At 38.0% G+C, this 25,000-nt stretch overlaps 1 protein-coding gene across 1 annotated transcript in view; it reads right to left on the bottom strand.

Moving 5' to 3' along the window:
• LOC143026777 (uncharacterized) overlaps positions 1 to 21,687 on the bottom strand; it is an 88,821-nt gene extending 67,134 nt beyond the window's left edge. The window contains exons 1-4 of the mRNA XM_076187548.1: positions 21,357 to 21,687; positions 20,542 to 21,240; positions 15,087 to 15,358; positions 14,118 to 14,292 (exon numbers count right to left, since the gene is read on the bottom strand). Of these exons, the coding sequence (XP_076043663.1) occupies positions 14,118 to 14,292; positions 15,087 to 15,358; positions 20,542 to 21,240; positions 21,357 to 21,546 (1,336 nt within the window). The 5' untranslated portion in view covers positions 21,547 to 21,687. The remainder of the gene's footprint in view (positions 1 to 14,117; positions 14,293 to 15,086; positions 15,359 to 20,541; positions 21,241 to 21,356) is intronic.
• Between the last annotated feature and the right edge of the window lie 3,313 nt (positions 21,688 to 25,000).

Below are 25,000 nucleotides of genomic sequence, written 5' to 3'. Positions count from 1 at the left end.
TGCATTGCAGTTACAAAACTTACATAAAATGGAACGCCACAACATAGATAAACCGTTGGAAAAATATGTGAGGCAAGAATATAGTTATTATCGAAAAGAGAATATGATAGAATGCGATGATCACCAAGGCTATGGTGTGCACAAAGTCATATATTCAGCGATGATCTCACGCATATGGGTGTCCCTATGATTGTACGTACGTGCGTGTGTGTGCGCTCGTGTGTGTTTGTGTATGTGTGTGTTTGTGTGTGTGTGTGTGTGTGTGTGTGTGTGTGTGTGTGTGTGTGTGTGTGTGTGTGTGTGTGTGTGTGTGTGTGTGTGTGTGTGTGTGTGTGTGTGTGTGTGTGTGTGTGTGTGCGAGTGTTAAGTTCCTAATGCATGTACACATGTTGAACAGTGCAATGTAAGAGGTCATGTTAGACTGGAAATTGATAGCTGGAGCTTTTTCTCAAATGAGAGTAACTTCAAGAAATTGTAGTCCCTGAAGGTCAATATTACTTACAACATTAGTTCACCAGACCAAATATTTCCCGTTAATTTTCATGTTGTGGTGTCTAGGGTGCTGGTTGTTCAGTCTTGCAGGTGCATAGAAAGGCGTCGACTAAAGTTACTCTTCATTTGGCCAATGTACATAATACTGTTAAGAAGGGAGTGGGTCGCTGAAGACGTTATTTCAGTGTTCGCACTGTGGATCCAAAGACCACCAGGCCGTCATTTTCCGTCATTTGACTTGTAAGGATGTGGAGAAGGCATTCGACACTGGTACGAAGGACTTAAGTACAAATTGTGCCACTACTACAACTTTGCCCTGCCGTTCATACGGTTGTCCTGCAACTACCTGGACGACAGGACAATAAGAATAAAGTGGCGGGACTGGTTGTTCTGATCTTTTTTACCTAAGGCTAGAGTGGATCAGTGTTCTGTCCCTGTGGCCACTCTTAATAATCTATGTACGAATGATTTCCCAGAGCCGGCTTATCCGCGCAACCTGGCTCTTATACTTTTAAGTGAGGACGACAGTAATTAAATTAGTAGGCACAAAACAATGGAGGGAGTTTTATATGTAATGCAGAGTATACTTGATGTGGCAAACGCATTGGGGCAACAATGGCATATTGAGACAAACACGTAGTTCAATGCTGTAAACTTCCACTGCAGCAAAACCAATAGAACGACCACGAACCCTCCTCCTTGAGATAAACAACACAAATATCCTAGTGAAGAACTACGCCTCTGTGCTAGGTAGTACACTGGACACTGGCCCTACCTTACCACATTTTCATACACAGGGAGCAAGGGCTAAAGCTGCGCTGAGCAAGCTAAAGAATTTAAAAGCCATAACACTACCCACATAGTGTTGAGTATATTTAGCCAGATGAACTTTACAAATAAGAGAAGGTTCAGAATACTGCAGCCTAATTCAACACGGGATCGGAATGGATCGTCTTCAGAACCTTTGAATCACTACACCAAGCTGCCAACATCCGTCCACCCGACCAACATAAGCATAAACTACTCTCTACATATCTTGTAAAACCCCAAGCCAAACACGAACACCTAATATGATACTAAACACCAAGACCTCACCGTACAGGGTATTTGTCTTTTGCGCCTCTCCCCAACCAATATACACCACAACTCGGGTATAACCATGTAGATATTGTTTAATATAACATTTACTGCTACACGCGGGATATGAGATAAGTTTATTTCTCATAGGAAATATACACACATTTCGCACGAACACCAACACGTCCACAAGCGCAAACATACACTTTTTTCTTATCCATGAATTTCCTTAATTTCTAATTTCTAAACTCGCACACGACATTTGTCTTAGATGTAGTCTCAATTCGACTGAATGTGTTGTTCTTTATCAGCACAGTGTAAGTCCCAGAGTTGGAATAGTACACCATCATACGGATTTCACTATTTTCACAAGACGGTTGGCAATTATTCTAAATATTGTCTTTAATTACCTTATCCTCTCTCTTGTAAAAATCCAAGAAAGTGTTTCGGTAAAAGACTGATATAATCAAGTTTGGGATAGTCTAATTTGGCGGACATCTTGCAGATGAATGGGATGGAAAGGCTGAACGAGAGAGATATATACTGGCTAAGTCTTTCCAGAAGCATTCTGCTAGGTTTACGAACTGGAAATCACATCCATATGAACTAGTACAATTGCAGGTGAATGGCTGAATGAGAGAGTCTCGCCAGTGGAATTCTGTAAAAAGACAGTGAAACGTAGGAAGAGTGGGTATCACTTCAGATCGATACAGCCACAAGGACGCATTTTCAATCGACTCATATTTTATAAACGCAAGTTTAATAGATGAAATTATCATCCACATATGTTGTGAGATAAGTTTAATATGACTAACCAATACTAGTTTTGGTAGAAAACGAAGAATATAATAATAGAAGATTTTGTTGTCGATTTGTTAACATATATTGATCGGTGGAATGAATGTTCTATTCTCTGAAGTACATGAAACTGATCTATGAGATTTATCATGTTAGATGTAAAATAAAATGAACTGACAAAGTTATGTGTGGCAAACATCTCACAATGGTACCAATTAAATAATTTATTGAGTCTGAGTATATATAATTAAATAATGCCATTATCAGGTTAATCATATTTGTCAAAATATGAACGTTGTGTAAGTTTATCAAGGAGAGAAAGGACAAAGGAGGAAGATGCAGATAAGAAGTCAGAAAGTAGAAGGAAAGAACTTATGGTTATCTGACAGTGGACAATTATTAAAAAGGAACATAGACAGGTAATAAACTGCGATAGAAAAAGAAAATCATCATCGTTTTATTTGGGCTTTAAGAGGAAGTACGTGAACAAAAGACTAAAATGAAGCCAAGGCTGAAAAGTCAAAGTGTAGAGCAGTGGTTCCCAGCCTTTTCTGGCTTGCCAAGCCTTTCAGAAGTCCCCGGCACCCTAATTAGAAAATCTAAATTCTAGTTTGCCAGTATTTTGTTGATTCAACATCAGTGCAACAAAATTTTGTCCCTGGATAATATGAAAATACTCATCTTTACACTAATGCTGCTTTAATGAACAAAAATGGATAACAGAGAGACTCGGTAATAAGAAAATGATTTTTGCCTTGAATTTTGACGGCACCCTTGTGTGCCGCGGTACACCAGTTGGAAACCACTGGTATAGAGGAAGGAAACGACTTATGGTTATCTGACATTGGGAAAACTACTGAAAAGGAACATCGACAGCCAATCAACTGCGATAGGAAAAAACCTTCATCCTGATTTTATCTGAGCTTTTAAAAATAAATCTGAGAACAAAAGACTAAAATGAAGTCAAGGAAAGAAACAACAACAAAGAACTAATATTTTACTTTAATCAAGAGGATGAAGGCTTTCATTTTACGAGGTTTGAGATTGTAAATTTGGTCGTTTAGAAAACAACTACTATCTGTTTAGTGGCAAGTTGTGGGTGCCTGTGTTTAGGGGGAAGGATAGTGAGGAGTAACGGATGTTGGGGTTTATGAATTATATATATATATACATATATATATATATATATATATATATATATATATATATATATATATATATATATATATTTTTTGGGCAAAGTCTTTCTCGTAAACAATTCCTATTAAATGCTAAAGCACAAGTGGCGTCAATGATTTTAAGAGAACATTTCTCTAACTCTCTGTATTTCCTTTTCTCTTCATTGCCTCCCTTGTTATGAAAAGCAGCACCGTCCCCGCGTGTCCAAAGGAACTTAAAACCGGCGTAGTATATAAATTTAAATGTTCTGAAGGGGCATGCAAGCCCCTCGATGTTAGCTACGTCGGCCATACCCTTACGACCTTAAGAAGAAGACTGCAGGCTCACCGTAACAACGGAGCCATTCACCAACATTTTGTCGATGCCCACGATAAAAAGCCGCCCCTAGTAGATCTCATAAGGGATACAACAATCATCCACCATGATAACAATTATGGAAGTTTAGTTGTAGCTGAGGCAGTGAGCATCGCTTTACAAAAGCCTATCTTAAATGTACAGATTTCATATGATTATGTCCTCCCCTCCAATAGAAAATACAGACCGTCACCACGGGACAAAAACCCACATGGGGATTGTGTCCAGACTTCCGGGACGTAATTCCACATCGGGAAGCTGCCCCGGTTACCCTTTCTGTCTCGGTAGGGTAGACAGATTCCCACCTTACGAGTGACATCTCCCTGCCGTTTTCACTAGGCCTTATATACCCATGTTTGTATTGATGTATTGTATTACCCTGAAGATGACCATTTGTAATGGTTGAAACAGCTGTCGGTAAAATGAATCAACATTCTGAAGCCTTTTACTATTTCCTTCAGAGTTTAAAATATGAAGAGAAAAGGAAATACAGTTAGAGAAATGTTCTCTTAAAATCGTTGACGCCACTTGTGCTTTAGCATTTAATAGGAATATATATATATATATATATATATATATATATATATATATATATATATATATTTAGCGAGTGAATGTTTTAACACAATGGTAAGATAGATTTAAAATCCCACTATCAAAGAAAAGAAAGATATGTGAAGATACGTATATTGCGGTCACTAACTGTGATCCTCTTCAGCGTGGCTTTACTTGGGCTTGATTAGCTTATACATACTAAGACGAGATACATAGAGGGGTCATAGGAGGTAAGCATACTAGTGCGTGGTTCGTTTGAGCCCAAATCATGATGACCCCAAGGCCAAACTGACTCTGGGTCAGATACATGCGCGACAGGTCTGGGTGGACAACTTGACGTATAATATTGTTGACGGTCCATATTATATATATATGTATGTATATATATATATATATATATATATATATATATATATATGTGTGTGTGTGTGTATATATATGTATATATATATATATATATATATATATATGTGTGTGTGTGTGTGTGTGTGTGTGTGTGTGTGTGTGTGGGTTTGTGTGTGTGTGTGTGTACACTGAATGATCCCCAGTACACAGATATTAATAATTTTTAACCATATTATATGGATGAATATATATATATATATATATATATATATATATATATATATATATATATATATATGCCTGTATGTGTTCACCCGATTGTAGTACCCAGGCCAAGTCTTGTGGAAGAAGGTGAACATTGTTCGGACGTCAAAGGGCACCATGACACTTGCTTTAATTTTGATTCCCTTATCCATAATGAAAGAGAAAGGAATTGGCCCTTTCTTCACAGTGATCGACTGAATAGTACCGGTGACCCAGATTGCCATGGAATTGGAAGTAAATGGGCTACTCCCATTTGTAGACGTCTTGGTAACACGGAAATGAGAGAACCTCATGACTAGTTCATACAGAAAACCCATACATACAGTCAAACCACCAGACTTCGGCAGTAACCACCCAGAATGCCTCAAGAGAAGTCTAATCCGAACACTGCCTAACAGAGCTGAAAAAGTGTGCTTCACGGGTGATGCGGAGAAGACAGAAAAATGATAACTACGGGAGGTTTTCCTGGTCAACAGTTATCCGAATAGAACCATACGGAAATGGAAGAGGACGCGACACTCCGAAACACAAATCCCACGCAGTTGACATAGGGTCGGAATCCTCTACATTAAAGGTTCATAAGAGGTAACGACCAGAGTACTACAAGAAAAGATGGCACAATTAGCACATAATCTACACAACAACCTTCACCATTACCTAACCAGGGTCAAAACCAGGAAGCACCAACACAGTAGTCGGGCATAGTGTACCGCCTTGGCTGCTTGGATTGTGATACAGATTACATAGGAGAAGCACAAAAGAAACTCACAACCAGGGTTGACGAATGCAGACAGTCAGACGCAAATGCACAGCTTCAGCACAATACAAACACGTCACTGAACACCAAAACAATATAGATTAGGAAGGAGTGAAAGACATTGAAAAAAATCCAAGGAAAGGTCTGGTCGACCAAGGAGGACTGCATCAATTTACCCAAGAACAAGGAACATGGCGCAGTATTATAGATTCTAAATACATTTGATCAGAATTAGGTCTTTATAAACATTGCATTTTTTTTTATCAATATCGAAGTAGGAGTTAACTGTCGATTTTGGTGGAACTGTTTTTACAAGACTAGTTACCATATTTCCTGTACCAGGATCTGGGAAACCCAGAAGAAATACATTAATACCATTTTTATTCAAGTAACAAATGAAGTGATGAATATGATTACATCTAGACTTGAGATTAAATAACTTCCAAGAGACCAAAATTCTATAGATACCAGCTGAGATGAGGTACTGTTGATCGCAAACATAAAATAAAAAATATAATTCTTGGGATCTGCAGCAGCATACATACATACATACATACATACATATATTAATGGCTATTTTCCCCTTACAAGGGAGGTAGCCAAAAAATCAAAGGAAAAACCCCACTCTCACCCATTCCATCCTCACGTACTCCACTCCCATTCACCCCCTCCCTCTTATTTTGGCTCCTCCTGGATAACGGGTCATCCCTCTATCTCGCCCACTTCACTGGGTCAGAAGCAGTGTAGCAAGACACAGCACATCCACAGTAAGACAGCTTCATTTAATCAGCAACACCCTCCTCCTCCCTCCGTCCTCTCATGCAGAAAAGGAGACGACTGGGAGAAATCCCTTCGGGCTGCGTCAAAATATTCACACATACTCCTCACCCCATTCCCAACTCCCTTCCATGCATCACAGCATTATCCATACACAACCATTCTTCATTCACCCCTATCTTCTGTTTTCTCCCTTCCTTCCTCAACAGACATTCCTCTTTTTACCAATGCCCCTTTTAGCACATCCATTCATATCATCCTTGGTCGCCCCCTCATGTTCATTCCTTCCACCTCTGCCTTCCAAATCTCTTTCACTAATCTTTCTTCATTAATTATTTCCATGTGTCCAAACCATCCCCATAGTTTTTCATCAACCCTATCTCCCAACACCTTTTACACCCGCGCTCTCCTCCTCACCTCCTCGTTTCTCACTCTATCCAGCCTAGTAAGCCTTATCATACTTCTCAGGTACATCATCTCAAACATATTCAAACTCCTCTTTTCCTATGTTATGTTCCATGTTTCTGCCCCATACAGTACTATCGGCACAATAACTCCTTCATTCAACCTCCTCTTAGCATCCATTCCCAAATATCTGTTTCTCATTACACTTTTTAATCCCCCAAGGCATTTACTTGCTTCTCTTAATCTATAGTACATTCTACTTCCACCTTCACTTCCACTCTTCCCTTTCCCGTCATACTCGCACCCAAGTATCTAAAACTATCAACTTCCTCCAGTCTCTCTCTTTTAATACTCACCCCCAATTTGCTGCTACATTTTCTCATTGTACATCTCATCACCTTACATTTGTCTACATTTATCTTCAACTTCCTTCCTTCGCACACCTTCCCAAACTCTGTCACTAACTTCCTTACTCCCTCCTCTGATCCTGCCACAAGTGCAGTGTGGTCAGCAAACAACAACTGGTTTATCTTCCTCTTTTCTCTATTTTCTTTAACCATCTTCAATCCCCCGACCCATTACTCTTGCGTTTACCTCTTGCAACACCCCATCCATATATAAATTGAACAGCCCAGACAACATGACACATCTCTGGCGAAGTCTCACCTATACCTCAGACCACCCACTCTCTCCATCTCTGATTCTAACACAGGCTCTACTACTCTTGTAAGAATTCTTGATTGCTCTTAACAACTTTCCTCCTATCCCACATATCTATAATACCTCCCACAGTGCCTTCCTGTTTACCCTGTCATAAGCCTTTTCCAAATTCCTAAAGGGTTAAAAAACACCCTTACCTTTTCCTAAAACTTTTTCACATATCTGCCTTACCACAAAAATCTAATCTATGCAACCCCTACCTATCCTAAACCCACACTGCTTCTCACCAATAACTCCCTCTGTTCATCTCCTAATTCTCTCAATCAAAACCCTCCCATAAGCCTTCCAAACTGCACTCAACAAGTTGATCTCTCTGAAACGACTACACTCACACTACTTCCCTTTTCCCTTGTAAAGTGGAACTATACAGGCACTCCAGTCCTCTGGCACTCTACCCTCTTTTAAACAAACATTAAACAACCTCACCAGCTAGTCCACCATCAATGTACCTCCCTTTTTTATACATTCCGCATGACACCCATCCAATCTTACCTGCTCTCATAATTTTAACAACTGCTATCACCTCATCTTTTATTATTTCTCCTCCAGTTTTTTTCACTCATCACTCTCATTTTCTTAGCGCTTCCCACTACAACTACGTTTACCTCCTTATCCTCCCTCACAATGAGCAACTCCCTAAAATACTCTGTCCATCTTCCTCTTACCGCTGTTTCTTCCATTATCATCTCTCCATCTGCACTTTTTACCTTTTCTTCTCTACTTGATTCGCCTCCTCTTTCTCTCTTAATTTCTTTCCAATTTTTTATTACTTTAAAAAAATTCTGTCATACTCTTACCTTATTTCACGTGTACTCTACTTTTTGCCTCCTTTGTCTTATGCTTTACTTCTCTTTTCTTTTCGTTGTACCTCTCATATGATTCTCTCGTTCTATTTTGTAACCCGTCTGTGAATGCTTGCTTCTTCTCTTCTACAACCTTCTTTGCTTCCTCATCCCACCACTCACTACCCTTCACTCTATTCCCTCCAATCCTCCTTGTTCCACACACCAACTTTTCTCACCTTGTGACTCCCTCCTTGAACCATCCCCATTCCTAGTTCTACTCTATCCTTCACTCCCTAACCACTCCTCTCTTAGCTTCTTGTGGTGCTCCCCCTTTTCTATCTCATCTAAGCAGTTTACTCTAAGCACATCCCTATCTCCTGTCCTTTTCCTCTTTCCATCTATCTTCCACTCTCAGCTTACCTTCGACAAAAAAAAAAAAAAAAAAAAAAAAAAAATCTGATATTTCCCACTCTCTCCCCTTAGAACATGTACATCCAGAACTCATCCTACTATTCTCCTGGTTACCACTATGTAGTCCATTAACACCCTATCTACCACCCTTCCATCCACCACCCTCTCCCATGTGTAATTATGCTTGACTTTCTTCCTAAACGCTACATTTGCTCTCATCAGCTCTCTTTCTAGACACATGTCCGCCATTAACTTTCCACTGCGATTTTTTCCTGGAACCCCGAGCTTCACAAACACTCCGTCTATTGGTTCATTTCTAACCTTAGCATTAAGATTTTCCAAAACCACTACATTGATATTTCTCCCTAAACCCTCTATGCACTTATCTAAATACATCCAAAAAGCCTCCCTTTCCTATACACTCTTCTCGCTTCCAGGCCCATATGAACTTACAAAAACTCACATCTCTCTTCCCAGTTTCACCTTCATCCACATTAGCTTTGAAAAAGCCTCTTTCCACTCCACCAGACGTTTACCTATCTCTTCACTCACTAGTATAGCCCCCCTTCTCTCCCTCGTCCCCTCTTCACTCCTGAGACCCGCCCAACTACACTTCCAAACTCAAACTCGCCCCTCCCTTTCAACTTACTTTCACTCAATGCCAACACATCCATGTTTATCACATACATACTGCCTATATCTACCATTTTAATCTCATCTGTACCGTATCCACGCACATTAAAAGACCCAGACCTTAGGGTTCTGGTTGGAAAACTCCTCCCAGAATCCCTTATGCCTTTTATCTATTTATTTATTTATTTATTTATTTGTTTGTTTTTAAAGGAATGTCTCTTATGGGGCTACAAAGAGAAGGATGCCTAGACCTATCCCAGTCCCGTTTTTGTTGCCTTTTACGATTCAAGTGGGAAGACTTGGTGGCAGCATTCTTTTCCTCCACAACATAAAAAAAAGACCTCCAAGACAAGCAAAAAAATAAAAAAAGAATTTGTAAAACGACAAAGTTGAAGAATGACTTTCTGTTAAGAAAGAACCAGTCAGGGTGTATGTACTTGTTGAGCAACATTCTTGCAACCCAGGTCATGCAGCACGCAAAACAGTAAATTACTGCTTACGGCATTTGGAATTGTTTATTTTATGTTTATCTATTATGCATTTTCTTTTATTCTTTTTGTTTTTGTTTTCTTTCATTATTGCGCAAAAATATTACATCCATTCCCTGTTCCAGATTTATCATATTAGAAAACAATCGGATTAAGTTACTATATTCGCAAAATAAATACATGGAACCAACTTTGTATTTATGTCTACTGAAGAATCTGGCAATAAGCATCGCCATATTGCCAAATGCCCATTCATTGCTATTCCTTGGGAGGTTATTGTAGCATTTTGCTATAAGCATAAGCTGATATGGACAAGACGAATTTATGAAATACTAGAGGGGGCCACATGACATCAGCTACTGAAGACATTTAATGTACAGAACTTAGAAAGTTGGGAAAGCTGAATGAGAAGACTATTAAGTAATACAAGCGTTGCATAGCTCCTCCGGTGATCAAGCGTGTAGGCGGTGTGGGTGAACGAACGGCATCGTTGATTAAGACGCCTTAAGTTAGTGGTTGAAACTCACTCTCAGAAAAGGTATGTGAAGGTCCTCCCAGAGTGGGTCAGTATTACTAAGAACTGGCTAAGATGTAGACAGACTATACTGTAATGGTAGTACAAACGTGCAAGACGAACTGGGAAGCTCGCTGGCTGAGTGGGTTAGGGCGTCGTTACTTACGGCGATGGTCGCGGGGATGGCGATTCTAATCCCACCACCGGCGAAGTTGAACCAAGTGCATAGTTTATTAAATTCCAAGCTACAAAGCCCTCTGTAAACGGGCACCGCCCTAGCTTACCGATAGGGGGGAGTTTGTGACGTTAAACCGCATCATCACAAACGTGCAACTGAAATTATCCTGAGAGGCCCTTCAGCGAGAGTTGTCTGTGGTAGTAAGCGACACACACATCACAGAGGACGTGATACACTGTAGGCAAGCAGTAGTTTGACACCCAGATTCCAAGATGTACAATCAAGGCTCTCGAAAAATTGGTGAAGATCATGACAAGCAAGTGCAAAGGATCACAGAGAGGTCGTCGCCTGAAAAGGGTGGAGTCCTGCCTGATCTAGTTACCTTATTCTAGCTTAGAGAGCACCAGAATTCTTACTATTGGTTAAAGAAGTGAACACCCGGGTACTTGGGATAAGGAAGTGTTTTTGAGGTCACAGCTTTCTTTTTCCGCAAATTGTCGAGTCACCTTCAACTGAACCTAACCAATTAAAAGGAGTAGAGGAAAACACAAAGCGCGTGGAAGCCTAGCGACCGCGGAATGTCGGGACAAGGAGACCAGCGACCGCACAAGTCTAGGGAGAAAGAATGACTGCACTCAGTACACGAACACGAATATTAGAACTAGCAGGCCAGAGAACTGAAAAAGAGGTAGATCTTAAATGAGCCGATGGCTGAAAAAACAGAAACAGATGATTGAACAAAAATAAAGCAGAATAGATAAGAGAAGAGCAGTTAAAGGCCAGATACTGTGATGCTTTCCGGATAATGTAGGAGGATGGAAGAAAGCAACAGTATGATTATTATTTATCGGAGGCTACCAAACCAATCAGAATAATTCAAATGCATTTACTGCGACAAAGATGCACGAAAAGATAAGATTCTAATCACGTGTGACAACATCTGATGTACTGGGGGTCTTATTAACAGTCCAACAAAGACGAGGATGTAAAAACTAACGTGATATATGAAGGTAAATCTTAAAGTAGAGAGGTTAGAGGAGGTGAAGCTGAAAGAAACTAGGTTCCCTTCTCTCCAATCAAATATGATAGAGAGACCTAAATATAGTTGTTCTTCGACGATCTTTCTAGAATTTTTAAACTCAGACCAAGAAAGACGTCTGAAGAATGAAACAGAAAAATGCAGAACATACTCATTAGCATAAAAGTGTCTAGGAGAAGATGTGTGGTTAAATGAATCAATTATATGCAGAAGAAAATACGAAGCTGATAGAACAGAACCCGATGGGACATTATAAGTTGCAAGTGTTGGAGACGCTCATTAAATATATACAACGACCGAACCACAACAGCTGAGCTGTCAGAAAGAGTCAGAAATAACAAAGCAGAGCAAGTGATATCTACCTTAGGGAATCAGATTTGCACCAGATTCTAATAAAAGTTTTTGGAATATCTATCACAACAGCATAGGTCTTAGTAAAACTCTCTAAAGAAGATGGCTAAGATTCAGAAAGATGTTCGAAGGTTCTCAATAAAGTGTTCTTTACGAAAGTCATGATCATAATCGGAAAGAAGTTTATGAATCGAAAGGTGGTGCGTAGCCAGTGTCACGAGGAGTGTTGTTGCGGCCAAAGTTGTCACCTTTGCCTAATACACTTGGACTGTTTGGGCAGGTAACAACCACTGCTGGGAATCGGAGTGGGGTGTGGGACTCGAACCCACCGCTAAGAGAATACGAGACCACGCTTCCGTTTAGATACCCAGCACACATGAACAGAAAGATGTTTCATAATAATCTTATTAGGCATATATTAAAAAGATAGATAAACAGGAATTTAAAAATGTAAGACGGTAGTAAGAAGGTTGAGAGTGGTCACCTTTCTTTGGGATAAGTTAAATGTACGAGGGAGTTTGGGGGCTAAGCAAGCTTTTCGCTCGGTGGGTCCCTAGGTAGTTGCGCCCAGATCAGCAGCAAACAATGGCAGATCTTTCGATGGAAATTTTGATAAAGTGGGATGAAGACTCTGAATTTTTTCTGCAGAGAATTGTGACGGGATGAAACATGACTTTATCAGTACGATCCCGAGGACAAAATTCAATCAAAGAGGTGGCTGCCCCAGGGTGGAAGTGGACCAGTCAAAGCAAAATCTGAGCGTTCAAGGGGAAAGGTCATGACCACAGTTTTCTAGGATGCATAGGAGATTTTGTTGGTTGACATCCTCGAGAACAAGAAAACAATTACATCTACTGATTATGAATGCGTTTTGAGAAAACTATAAAAAAAGTCTCGAAAAAACGCCCTGCATCAACGCGTCCTCTTCACCACGACAATGCACGCGCTCACGGTGCTCGGCAGACAAGAGTTGTGTTACGTGAATTTCGATGGAAAATCATCCGGCATCCCCCTCACAGCCCCGATTTAGCCCATTCGACTTCTTTTCGTTTCCAAATTTAAAAAAAATAATGGAAAGGTACCAATTTTTCATCAGTTGAAGGTGCAAAAAGAACTGCTTTGACATGGTTCAGATCACATGATCCTGAGTTCTACTCAGACAGACTTAAAGGCTGGTATTAAAGTTTGTAGAAGTGTATTGACCTTAATGGAACATATTTTGAAAAACAAACATCATAAATGAAGCATTTTTTCATACTGTCCTTTTTCCACGAACTTTTTGAAGCCCCCTCGTAAGAATGATTCCAACATGAAAGGTAGGAGAAAGTTGACAGGGACGAAATGCTTTGCCTTCGCAGGGAGTTAGCGCGCGGACACAGTTTTCTAGAAAAATATAGGTTATTTCATCTGGTCCTTCGATCTTTTATCAATGGCAGATATGGTAAAAAAAAGAAAATCCTTAAATGAAGTTAGGATCGAAAGGGTGAGTAAGTCAGAGGAGACGGTAGCAGAAGGAATCACACCGTAAAGTAAAATCTTGTTAGTTGTTCTTCAGCCAAATTTTTTTTCTTTAAGGGAGAGGCACTAAAGCTGCCGACGATGCGGAAAAAAAAGATATATACGAAGATGTGAAATAGTTGGAAATGCTGTTTGCTAGATGCCAGGAATTGCATAGGCATGACTTTCTCTTATATCGATTGAGGACATGACATTGTTACTGGAACGTGACCTCAGGCCAAATTTGTGCTGCTGTTAGAATTGAACTGATTGTGGTGGAGACTGACTTTATAGTTTGTCTAAACGTGCTTTTGAATAGCCCAAATTTTCACTATAGAATACTATTAATCACGAAAATATACCTACCTTACAGTCATCACTTCTATCACGATTACCCATCAATTTAGTATTTACATCACTCTCTACATTGAGTCTTATTTTAATTTCTTTTAAATTCATATTCATACCTGCTGTCAAGTAGTGAGAAAATAGCTTTACCTGCAAAGTGGAAGACCAGTATTTCCCCTCCGAAGCACTGCACCGTCATAATGAGTCCCTGAAGAGTCCTGAGGGCCTTAAAATTTGGATCCCACGCTTTGCCGACGTCTTCAACGAGAAGGATGTAAAATGTACCATGTAGTGACATAGACGCGCTCAGAATACACGCTGTTGCCTGCAAAGAAGTCGAATGTTAGAGGAATGTTTATAGTACAACCGTGGTTATAACACATTTGGTTGTACTAATGGTGATGCTACCAGTACTTTTATCTTACCAAGTTTTATGTGTATTATGATATACATTAGAATGAGATTTATCTTCGTCATTTTTTGTATATATCTGTTACCACCTTATACAACTAAAATTTATGAATGATATCTACAAAATCCCGAGGGGTATAGAGACAAACCACTAGAATTTGAATACATATAATACATATATAAATGAATAAATATGATGATAAAGAAAGACAAAAGATTAATTGTCAGATGCCTTCGAATATGCTGTACATATACAGTACAAATCGTTGAATTTGTTCACTCTGATGATTCGTAAACCATTTGTCCTCTTCTTGCGGTCCTGATTTTTTGTTCTAGCTTACGTTGGAGAGCTTTATGCAAACGGCGAAAATCCGGGACATGCATGGTTTTAGAACTTTGAAAGTAAGGGTAATTTGGATACAAATTATTCCTGTGCACTTTCCATGGAGGCGTTATGAGGGCATGTGAATAATAATAACAATAATAATAATAACAGTTGGCAGTGATATATATATATATATATATATATATATATATATATATATATATTTATATATATAACATAGAAAATCTCATAGGAAAGAATACTGTATCTATGACAATTTACCAAAACAGCATTGTGATCTAACAGTTTCGGATTGTTCCATATTTTGAGAACTCTGTCACCAACGTCCAATTATTACTGATATAAGGTGCACCTGTACTTACGAAAAACAGCGTATTCCTTGGTTGGAATATGACCTTCAGCAGATCTATCATCTTAACTTTCTTCTCATTCGCCAGTACAGGTATCTCCATCCGGGTGACAATGATCATGTCCAGGAAGCACAAGATGATGGCAACAATGAATCCAGGAAAATAGTCTTTCTCCGGAAGGCCTAAGGAATAGAGGTCGACGAGGGCACCAATCGTCAAACCACAAATGCCCCATCCGATAGTGCCGAAGAGACGTTGTTTACCGTATAGATGACCATCTTCCCCTGCAAGATGAAATATTTTTTTATTATCTTTTTAAACTCCTGTATTTGGTTTGGTTTATTACGATGTAAGATATTTAATGAGATGGAGTTAAGATTGAAGTAATGGTTAAAAAAAAAAAAAAAAAAAAAAAAATATATATATATATATATATATATATACAGTATATATATATATATATATATATATATATATATATATATATATATGTGTGTGTGTATGTGTGTGTGTGTGTGTGTATATTACAAGTTTACCTCAAGTAATGCTAATTAAGATAATTATGATCATAACAATAAGAACTAGTCATTAGGAAGCTTTTTTCTGGAAGGCATATTCTACTGAACTGAAAATAAACTTCCTTTTTTGAGGGGTTTTCTAATTTTTTTTCTTTTACTGTAAAGACTGGGAAAGTATACGAAAAAGTGTTTCATTATTGATGTCAATATTTTATGTATCCATACCCGCAAGACCAAGACAATTCAAAACAACACCAAGACGATAATAAGGGAATTTCAAACCTTTATGTGGGATATACATAAAGAGGAGTCTAAAGTTTCGAGTTCATAAGAGATTCTACGGAGTACTGTTTACTGGGGGAGAATTCATTGAATTAATTTTGTGGTGACAAATTGAGACACAACACATAGTGCCGTTCCCCAGTAACCAACACTTAATAGAATTCCATGTGAATGCCCAAGTCCACTATATTCATATTCTACTTAAATACAACAATCTGTCTGGATAATGCGCAGGTAGGTGCAGGAAACATTGACATTAATTATACTCTTTTTCTTGTGCTTTTTGAGTCCCCAAACAAAAGTAAGATAAAACAACGACAACAATGAAACTTCTGATCAGTTCAACAGAATGTACGTACACACACACACACACACACACACACACACACACACACACACACACACACACACACACACACACACACACACACACACACACACACACACACACACACACACACACACACACACACACACACACACACACACACACACACACACACACACACACACACACACACACACACACACACACACACACACACACACACACACAAACACACACACACACACACGCAAACACATACTTTTTTTTTGCTAATTTTTCTTCATTTATTTTTTCAATACATTAAATCACCACATGACTCTGGTCTAATCTGTCATAAAAATGTATATATATATATATATATATATATATATATATATATATATATATATATATATATATATATATATATATATATATATATATATATATATATCTTTCAACAATTATTCTCTGCCCCACCTCTACATTTCTCATTGTCCATTCCTGACACACCTGACGTATTTCTCAAAGATTTTATTTCAAATACATTTTGACTACTCTTTCCAGCCTTTTTTACATTTCATGTTTTTATTCCATACAGTACTATGGGCACAACCTTTTCTTAACCAATATTTCTTTTCATTCATTCCCAAATGCCTTTTACTCATTGTACTTTTTATTCCACTAAGACATTTTCTCACTTACTACACTATACAACTCCCCTCCACATCTGCCACTCTAGTCACAGTAATCTATAGACCAAGATACTTGAACCCTCCACCGAACATTTCACCATTCAAATTGACTGTAGGAGAGAGGCCAAACGCAGAGTATGGGATCCAATGTATTTGACATTACGCCCTGCTGGGCGAAACGTCAAATATATTGGATCCCATACTCTGCGTTTGCCCTCTCTCCTATAGTGCTGTTGCAGTCGTTGCTGCTTTTACTCATTCAAACTTACATTCAATCTGCCACCGTCAATGTTCCTTGAACATTTTATATATTTACTTGTACTCACAATCTCTCACAAATTTCTTAATTCACACTCCTATCCAAACTCGATCACCAACTACCTCAATCTCTCCTTAGACTGAACCTCAACCACAATGCCATTTGCAATTAACAACTATCATTTTCCTCTTGCCAACCATTCTCAACCAATAATTTCAAACTTGTGCCTAGCATTTCACATATTTTCCTTACCATTAAATAGATGAGCATATCAAAGAACTCTGGTGACATTACATTAGCCTGTTGCAACCATAAAGTAACCTGTTCAAAAAACAACTTTATCATATTTTCTTACGGTACTGTACTTTTTCCCATGTTTTTTGACCTGAAAAGCCAAAAGTTACATCCATTTTTGCTTAGAATGTATGGAGGTACTACCGCATGGAGGCTGAATATTTTTGCTATATTTTACTAAAAGGGCCAGTTTTGAGTAACTTCTAAGCATATTTTGTGATATAATTTTTCATCTATTTAAGATAGAGCAACAAATTAGATACCAAATGAAAGAACAGGATCTAGTCTACATGTAGCAACCGTTAGATTTGATTAATTTTTCCCGTTAATGTTAAAAGATATTAAATTGTTGAAAAGCCTGAATTTTTTGCTAACCTGGAGACACGTTTTTTGTATGAATGTTTGAATTTTAAATGAATTTATACCAAAAATCATGCATAATCTCAGCATTTAATTTCATATTTCATATTTACATCAACCTGTTAATAATGTTGGGCAAAACTGAGCAGTACAAAAGCAAGGTCAACACAGAAACTCGATCCAAATCCAGAAGACTATCTACAAGATACTTCACAATGGGATTAAGCAAGGAGCTAGGAGGACGCACAGTTAATGTCTCAGAACCTCCACCTACAATCCACAAGCAAGTATCAAGTCGGCTAAGACCAGATCTCTGTGATGAGATGATGCTCAGAGACATCCTGGGTAGTGAACCTTAGTTAGTTAGAGGGCAGGATAGATAAGATGGGGGAGAGGGAGGGAGGGGGGGATTTGGTGGTTTAGTGGAAGGAAAGAATGATATGGAAGGAAGTTAGAGATGAGATAGATGTGGGGCAGACCCACTTGCTCGGTTATTTTTATAGTCTCGTGAACTGCATTTTTTTTTTTTTTTTTTTTTTTTTTTGAAACCTGGGACCACCTTAGAGACTTTAGCTGTGCTCGTGCCTGGACCACCTGGTTACCTTGGAGGGAAGTTACTGGGAGTATCTGTCACCGACAGCTCAACAGGTACAGCTCAAACTGAGGCATCAATGGACTTGTTGGAGACATTGAGGCTTACGGATGTTACAACTGTCCTCGTTTTTTACCCTACATCCAGTAACAGTGGCGTACATAAGGGAGCTGCCAAACTGCTTGAGGAAAGGCTGATTGCTAAAGTGTTTTACCTGTCGTGCAGACACCACATCCTGGAAGTGCTAGTTGGAGAAGTCTGGGAAAAGCTGTTTGGTAAGGTGAAGAGTCTAGAGAACCACTGGTTCAGACACTTCAAGGATGTGTGGGGGGAAACTGACAACAAACACCCACTAGAACCCTGATGATCAGAAGCAAATGGCTCACGGAAAAGAAGAGGGATTGTAAGAAAATACTTTATGACATCTACACATCTGAAAACCCACCGAGAACTGACTACAAGGAAATGGCTGAGCTTGCAGTGATTGTTCTTGGAGGCACATCTCCCCCGTGGGATTCACTGGGCTAGATGGATGGCCGGGTACTTGAAGAGACTATTGCAAAACTGGAACAACTCGACATCTTCCTGGTGCTGCTCTACACGCCTTTGTGGACAATGTCAACACATGCTGCGGATGCTCCTTTGAATTGTCTTCAGCTCATGTTGAGGTACAAAAGATCAGACCCAGAGGTTGCCGAAGCAGTTCTTCAGATGGAAAATCACAAGTGGTACTTGAAACAGGAGGCTGTGTCATTCGCGCTCTTCAGCAGCAGCCTGAGTGATAAGCATTACCGCTCAACTGCATGCTACTCAGAAGCCAGACAGCTTCAGAAGGGGTACACCTGTGTTTCAGAAGGTGACAGCCAAGACGACAATAATAGATCTCATTGGTCCGAAATCCCACCTTCTGTTAGACATCCTCAGCATTAGATGTGACTGGCTCCTGGATCGGGTTCAATCATGGTCAGAGAAGGAGGACTACAAGAAAGCCTTAGAATACTCGTATGTGTGAATGGTATCATTGAGCGTGGAGTTAAGATGATGAGTGATTTTGCAAATGCTATCACCTCAGATCTCAAACAGATGGAATATCTCCTCTATGCTGTGGAATACAACAGACGGCGCTTTGAAAGCTTCAAGAAGCAAACAATTAACAAATGACTGTGTAACATCATTTTGATACATATGATAATGATTATTCTGGTAGTTTCAGTTGATGGTTTGACTTGTTGCAAAATTACACTTTCCATTTTGTATGATACGTTAAATGTATAGAATTTTGTTATTTTTCTGTAGATATTATGAATAGCATGCCAGTTTTTGTACAATATTAATCAGACTGCACACGTTCAAAAGAACATTAAATTTGCTTTAATTTGATAACTATTTTGTTTCTCTATCTAGCTCCATCCAAAAACCATGTCTCCAGGTTAGTAAAAAAATCAAGATTTTCAATAATTTTGTATCTAATAAATATCAGGGGGAAAATTCATCAGTTCTAACGATTGGTATATGTAGAATAGATCCTGCTCATTCATTTGGCACCTAATACGTTGCTCTATCTTGAATAGATAAGGAGTTATACCACAAAATATGCTTAGAAATGCCTTAAAATTGCCCCTTTTGGGAAGATATTGTAGTTATAAAAAATTTAACCTCCATGCGGCAATGTTTCCATACATCCTAGATAAAAATGGAGGTAATGTTTTCAGGTAAAAAAGCATGGGAAAAAGTAATGTAACGTATGAGAACATGAAAAGTTGTTTTCTGAACATGTTTTATAAAGTACACTTGCTTTAAATGATTCAAATCTTACCATAGTAGTAATAGTAGTAGTGATATGTATGAAAGTATGTATATATGTATGTATGTGTGTGTGTATGTATGCATGTCTGCATGTATGTATGCATGTCTGCATGTATGTATGTAGGTATGTATGTATGTATGTAGGTATGTAGGTATGATAATGACAATAGTGATAATACAAGAATTAGGATAAGGGTAAGGAAAATGATAATGTTTTTTTTTATAATGATAGTAATCATTATCATAAATCACTATAAATTTCATTATCATAAATCGTAAAACCTTAAGCCAGAATAAGAAATATCAATAAAATGAAAATGGGTTAATGGTGAAAATAATTTTTTTCAAGTTTACCTAGTAACATGTAGCAGATGGAATCTCTGAGATTACTGGCGATGAAGGAACAGGAACTGACAAAAAAGAGACAAGCAACAATTCCCCAGAACCAAGGAAGACCTGGAAGTTCTTCTATTGAAGCTTCATATCCATTTGACCCTTGATCGGCTGTAGCGGGGTCTTGACTCCCGTCTTCGCCTATTACGTTAACTTTCTTGAAGTCCACAAGTCTCTGTTGCTCAGTTTTTTCCTCACAGGGTTCTGTAATACCACATAACGGTGTCACGTTAATAGGGACACCCTGCTTGTTTTCGATGTCACTTGAAATTGCGTTTTCTATGAGGTCTTCGAGGTGCGTGTCTTGGTCGATGTCGTCGGCTAATATCGAATGCAAGGTACGTTCTCCCTTCTCGTCATACGCAAATCCGAGAGAGTTGGCTGAGTTGTTGAGATTAGTTACGTTTCCCTCGTGCTTCAGGAGTCCTTCTGGCATGATGTGTGGGATCCAGTAGACTCCGGAAAGGGCAATAGGAGTAATTAGATTGGCAATGATGAAGACTACCCGATGAGATTTGAGGATGTCTGCTAGGAAGATGACAAGGGTTCCTGTGAGAACGCCCGTCACGGGCATTATGGTCCATATCAAGCCAATGCCTTCGGGCGAGATGCCACGCTGCCTCATCATGAGCGTTAGGAAGACCAACAGAGCTCCGGTACCTGCGGAGGAGATTTGGTCAGACGTTAGTCGCATTGTTCTTTGACAAGTCGAAGAGAACGAGATGCAAGTTCGAGGTTTCGTCATGACAAAGTCGGTCTTTTTTTTTATAACTCACCTGAAGTTCGGAGGAGAAAGTGGAACTTAATACTCAGGAGTTTTTTGTTCGGGTGAAACCAGTCACTGAATCTGGTTCTCTTAGGCTCCTGGTCCATTTCACTCTCTCTCATGCTATCAGTGCCGCGGGATTCTGTGTCCAAGTCGACTTCAGAAAAGGTTACGTGTTTTTCTGGGTCATTATGTTCCATTGTGCTGAAGATTGTCAATTCTCTCTGATTTAGAAAAATAACACCAGTAGCTGTTTTTAGACTACCATCACTAGTTGATCACAGTCCTCGCCACAAAAACTAGAAACAAATCTAGATACTTTATGCAATGCATCACTAAGTGCATTTCTGTAAAAATCACATTTTTTTTAGACACTTGTTGAATGCCACACCTATATAATCTTGGCAAAATTAAAAACTCATATTACGCGAGAATAATGCACATAATTGCAATTAATCATAACACCACTATTGTCCATTTCATTTCACTTATCACATTCCTATTAGAATACATCAACTAACATTCACAATTACACTTTCGCTTTTCGTAAGAAGCCTCGGGGTGACTCTTCCGCCTCCCACGCAAACACGCTTCGCATTTGTTTACACGGGGAAGGCACTGTCCAATGGGAAACCTCACAAACACATGTGAAACGTGGAATGTGGGCCCGGCACACCCGTCTTGGTACACAGTTAAACGCCCAATGGCCGCATCAACCGAAGGTGAGAGCAACTCACAAGACGAGAAGCTTCCAGTCAACCTGCACCACCTTACCTTGGCCCACATCATGAGTATAGTTCACTTGCCTCAGTCAAATGATTTATCTATACACAATATACATACATACACATACATATATATATATATATATATATATATATATGTATTAATTGGTACATACATACACGTACATGTATAATCATATACATGCATATATGCATAAATACATATATATATATATAAATATATGAATGTATATGCAAAGTACATTAATGAAAAGAAACTACTGGAGTAGAGCGCTTTCGTTTATTACATCCAGTGCAGAAAAGCACTTGACGTAATACACGAAAGCGCTCTGCTCCGGTCATTTTTAATTTTCATTAGTGGTTACCTTGCATCTGTGAAACTAACGTTTCTAGTGTTTTTATTGCATTAATATATATATATATATATATATATATATATATATATATATATATATATATATATTAACGTATATACAAGTTAACCACTAATAAAAAGAAACGACTGGAGCAGAGCGCTTTCGTTTATTACATCCAGTGCAGAAATGCACTGGATGTAATACACGAAAGCGCTCTGCTTTTGTCATTTTTTATTTTCATTAGTGGTTACCTTGCATCTGTGAAACGAACGTTTCTAGTGTTTTTATTGCATTAATGTATATATATATATATATATATATATATATATATATATATATATATATATATATATATATATTATTATTATTACTTTTTTTACTGCCTCTACCGCACCGTCAGTGGAAACATTTGTAAATAACGCTTTAACATCATAGCTAACTAACTTTTCCCCCGTGAAATCTAAACCCTTAATCTTGTCAAAAGATCGTAAGAAAATTCTAACGATTTTTTGACAAGACTAAAGGATATCGATTTCACGGGGAGAAAGCTAGTAAGCTATGATGTAAAGGCGTTATTTACAAATGATTCCACTGGCGGTGCGTTAGAGGCAGTAAAAAAACTAATAATATATATATATATAAATATATATATATATATATATATATATATATATATATATATTGTGTGTGTGTGTGTGTGTGTGTGTGTGTGTGTGTGTGTGTGTGTGTGTGTATGTATATAAGTATTCGGAAAACCATGAATATACGTATATGTACGAATATAAATACTTTATTTTATCGGAAATTGTCATCGATGTGAGGATGATTCTTACAAATCCATAACAGACGAAAAGTGTCCATGAACTATGAGAACTGTCATGCTATCCTTGTAAAAGTCTTCCTCTTCCTCTCTGTCTATTTTTTCTGTCTCTCTCTTTCTGTCTCTCTGTCTCTCTGTCTCTTTCTCTGTCTCTCTGTACTAGTATATCTTTCATTCTACTCGTTACTATTATGTAGGGCAGCTTTCGTGTTACTGAGAATAGATGTTTTGGGTCAGCTCACAGTATAAAGTTTCTTGGTATAAATGTCTTGTCTTTTCTTGAGGAGTGTTTGTAGACCTCAAGGCTCATGAGCAGGATGTATAAAGCAGAGTATATCAATTTCTGGAGATGCCAATGACATGTAATAAGTACGATAGTTCTGTCACACACACATGCCGAATGCATAAAGTGACCCGTAAAAAATAGATAATTGAAAATAGATGACTAATAAAATAAATAGATAAATAAATAAAGTAAGAAATGAATACATAAAGATATACATTTATAATGAATTAAGATGAAATGAAAATCAAAGAAATGAAATTGAAATAAAATGAAATGAGAAAAAGAAGTAAAATAGAATGAAATATAATAAAGTATGATAAAATAAAATAAAACATAATTAGATGAAATAAAAGAAAAAAAAATAGATCATAGTAAAACAGGGTGAAATATGATAAAGACAAATAAGACCAAATAACAAGAAATATATTGAAATAGAATGAAACAAAAGAAATCAAAATAAAATAAAATTTATTTGAAAAATAATAGCACTGATGAACATGGCAACAGATGGTTATATTTGAAAAAAAAGTAAACTTAGAAGATACTACATTTGTTCATTTTTATTATTATTATTATTATTATTATTATTATTATTATTATTATTATTATTATTATTATTATTATTATTATTATTATTATTATTATTATTATTATCATTGTTATTATTATCATTGTTATTATTAGTATATATATACATATATATATATACATATATATACATATATACATATATACATATATATATATACATATATATATATACACCTTTTGGGGATAGTCTTTCTCTTAAGCAATTACTGTTAAATTCTAAAGCACAAGTGGCATCAATAATTTTTAGAGAACATTTCTCTAACTTTCTAAGTATCATTTTCTCTTCATGGTTTAAACTCTGGAGGAAAGTACGAAAGTCGTCAGAGTGGTTTTCCATTTTATACCGACAGCTGTTTCAACCATTTCACATGGTCGTCTTCAGGGTAAAACTGATTACAAGTGTGAAAAACATTAGAATATAGCTTAATAATTGACGAGACAGTTAGTATTACTTTACAGCAGCCTACATTAAACGTCCAGAAGTCATCGGATCATGTCCTCCCTTCCAATAGGAAAAACAGACCCGCACACCGTGACATTTGCCCACTGGAAGTTCCAAGACGACAAGACGTGACATTAGCTCCCCGTAGGTCTCGGCGAGAGGGTGCATCTAGACATTTGCTCACCGGGAGTGACAACCCGACAAGACGTGACATAAGCCCATCGTTGGACTAGGGCCCCCTTCCTGGCCCCGCCCACCCGCATATTCCCACCAATCATATTCCACCATTTTTATTTCTTCTCTGCTGTTTGTACGGCCCACGGGCCTTTATATTCTAATGTTTTTCACACTTGTAATCAGTTTTACCCTGAAGATGACCATGTGAAATGGTTGAAACAGCTGTCGGTATGAAA

Source organism: Oratosquilla oratoria, chromosome 7, assembly GCF_046742065.1.
Source record: "Oratosquilla oratoria isolate Oo_2021 chromosome 7, ASM4674206v1, whole genome shotgun sequence".
NCBI classification, from domain to species: domain Eukaryota; kingdom Metazoa; phylum Arthropoda; class Malacostraca; order Stomatopoda; family Squillidae; genus Oratosquilla; species Oratosquilla oratoria.
This window is presented reverse-complemented; position numbering and strand designations above follow the sequence as displayed.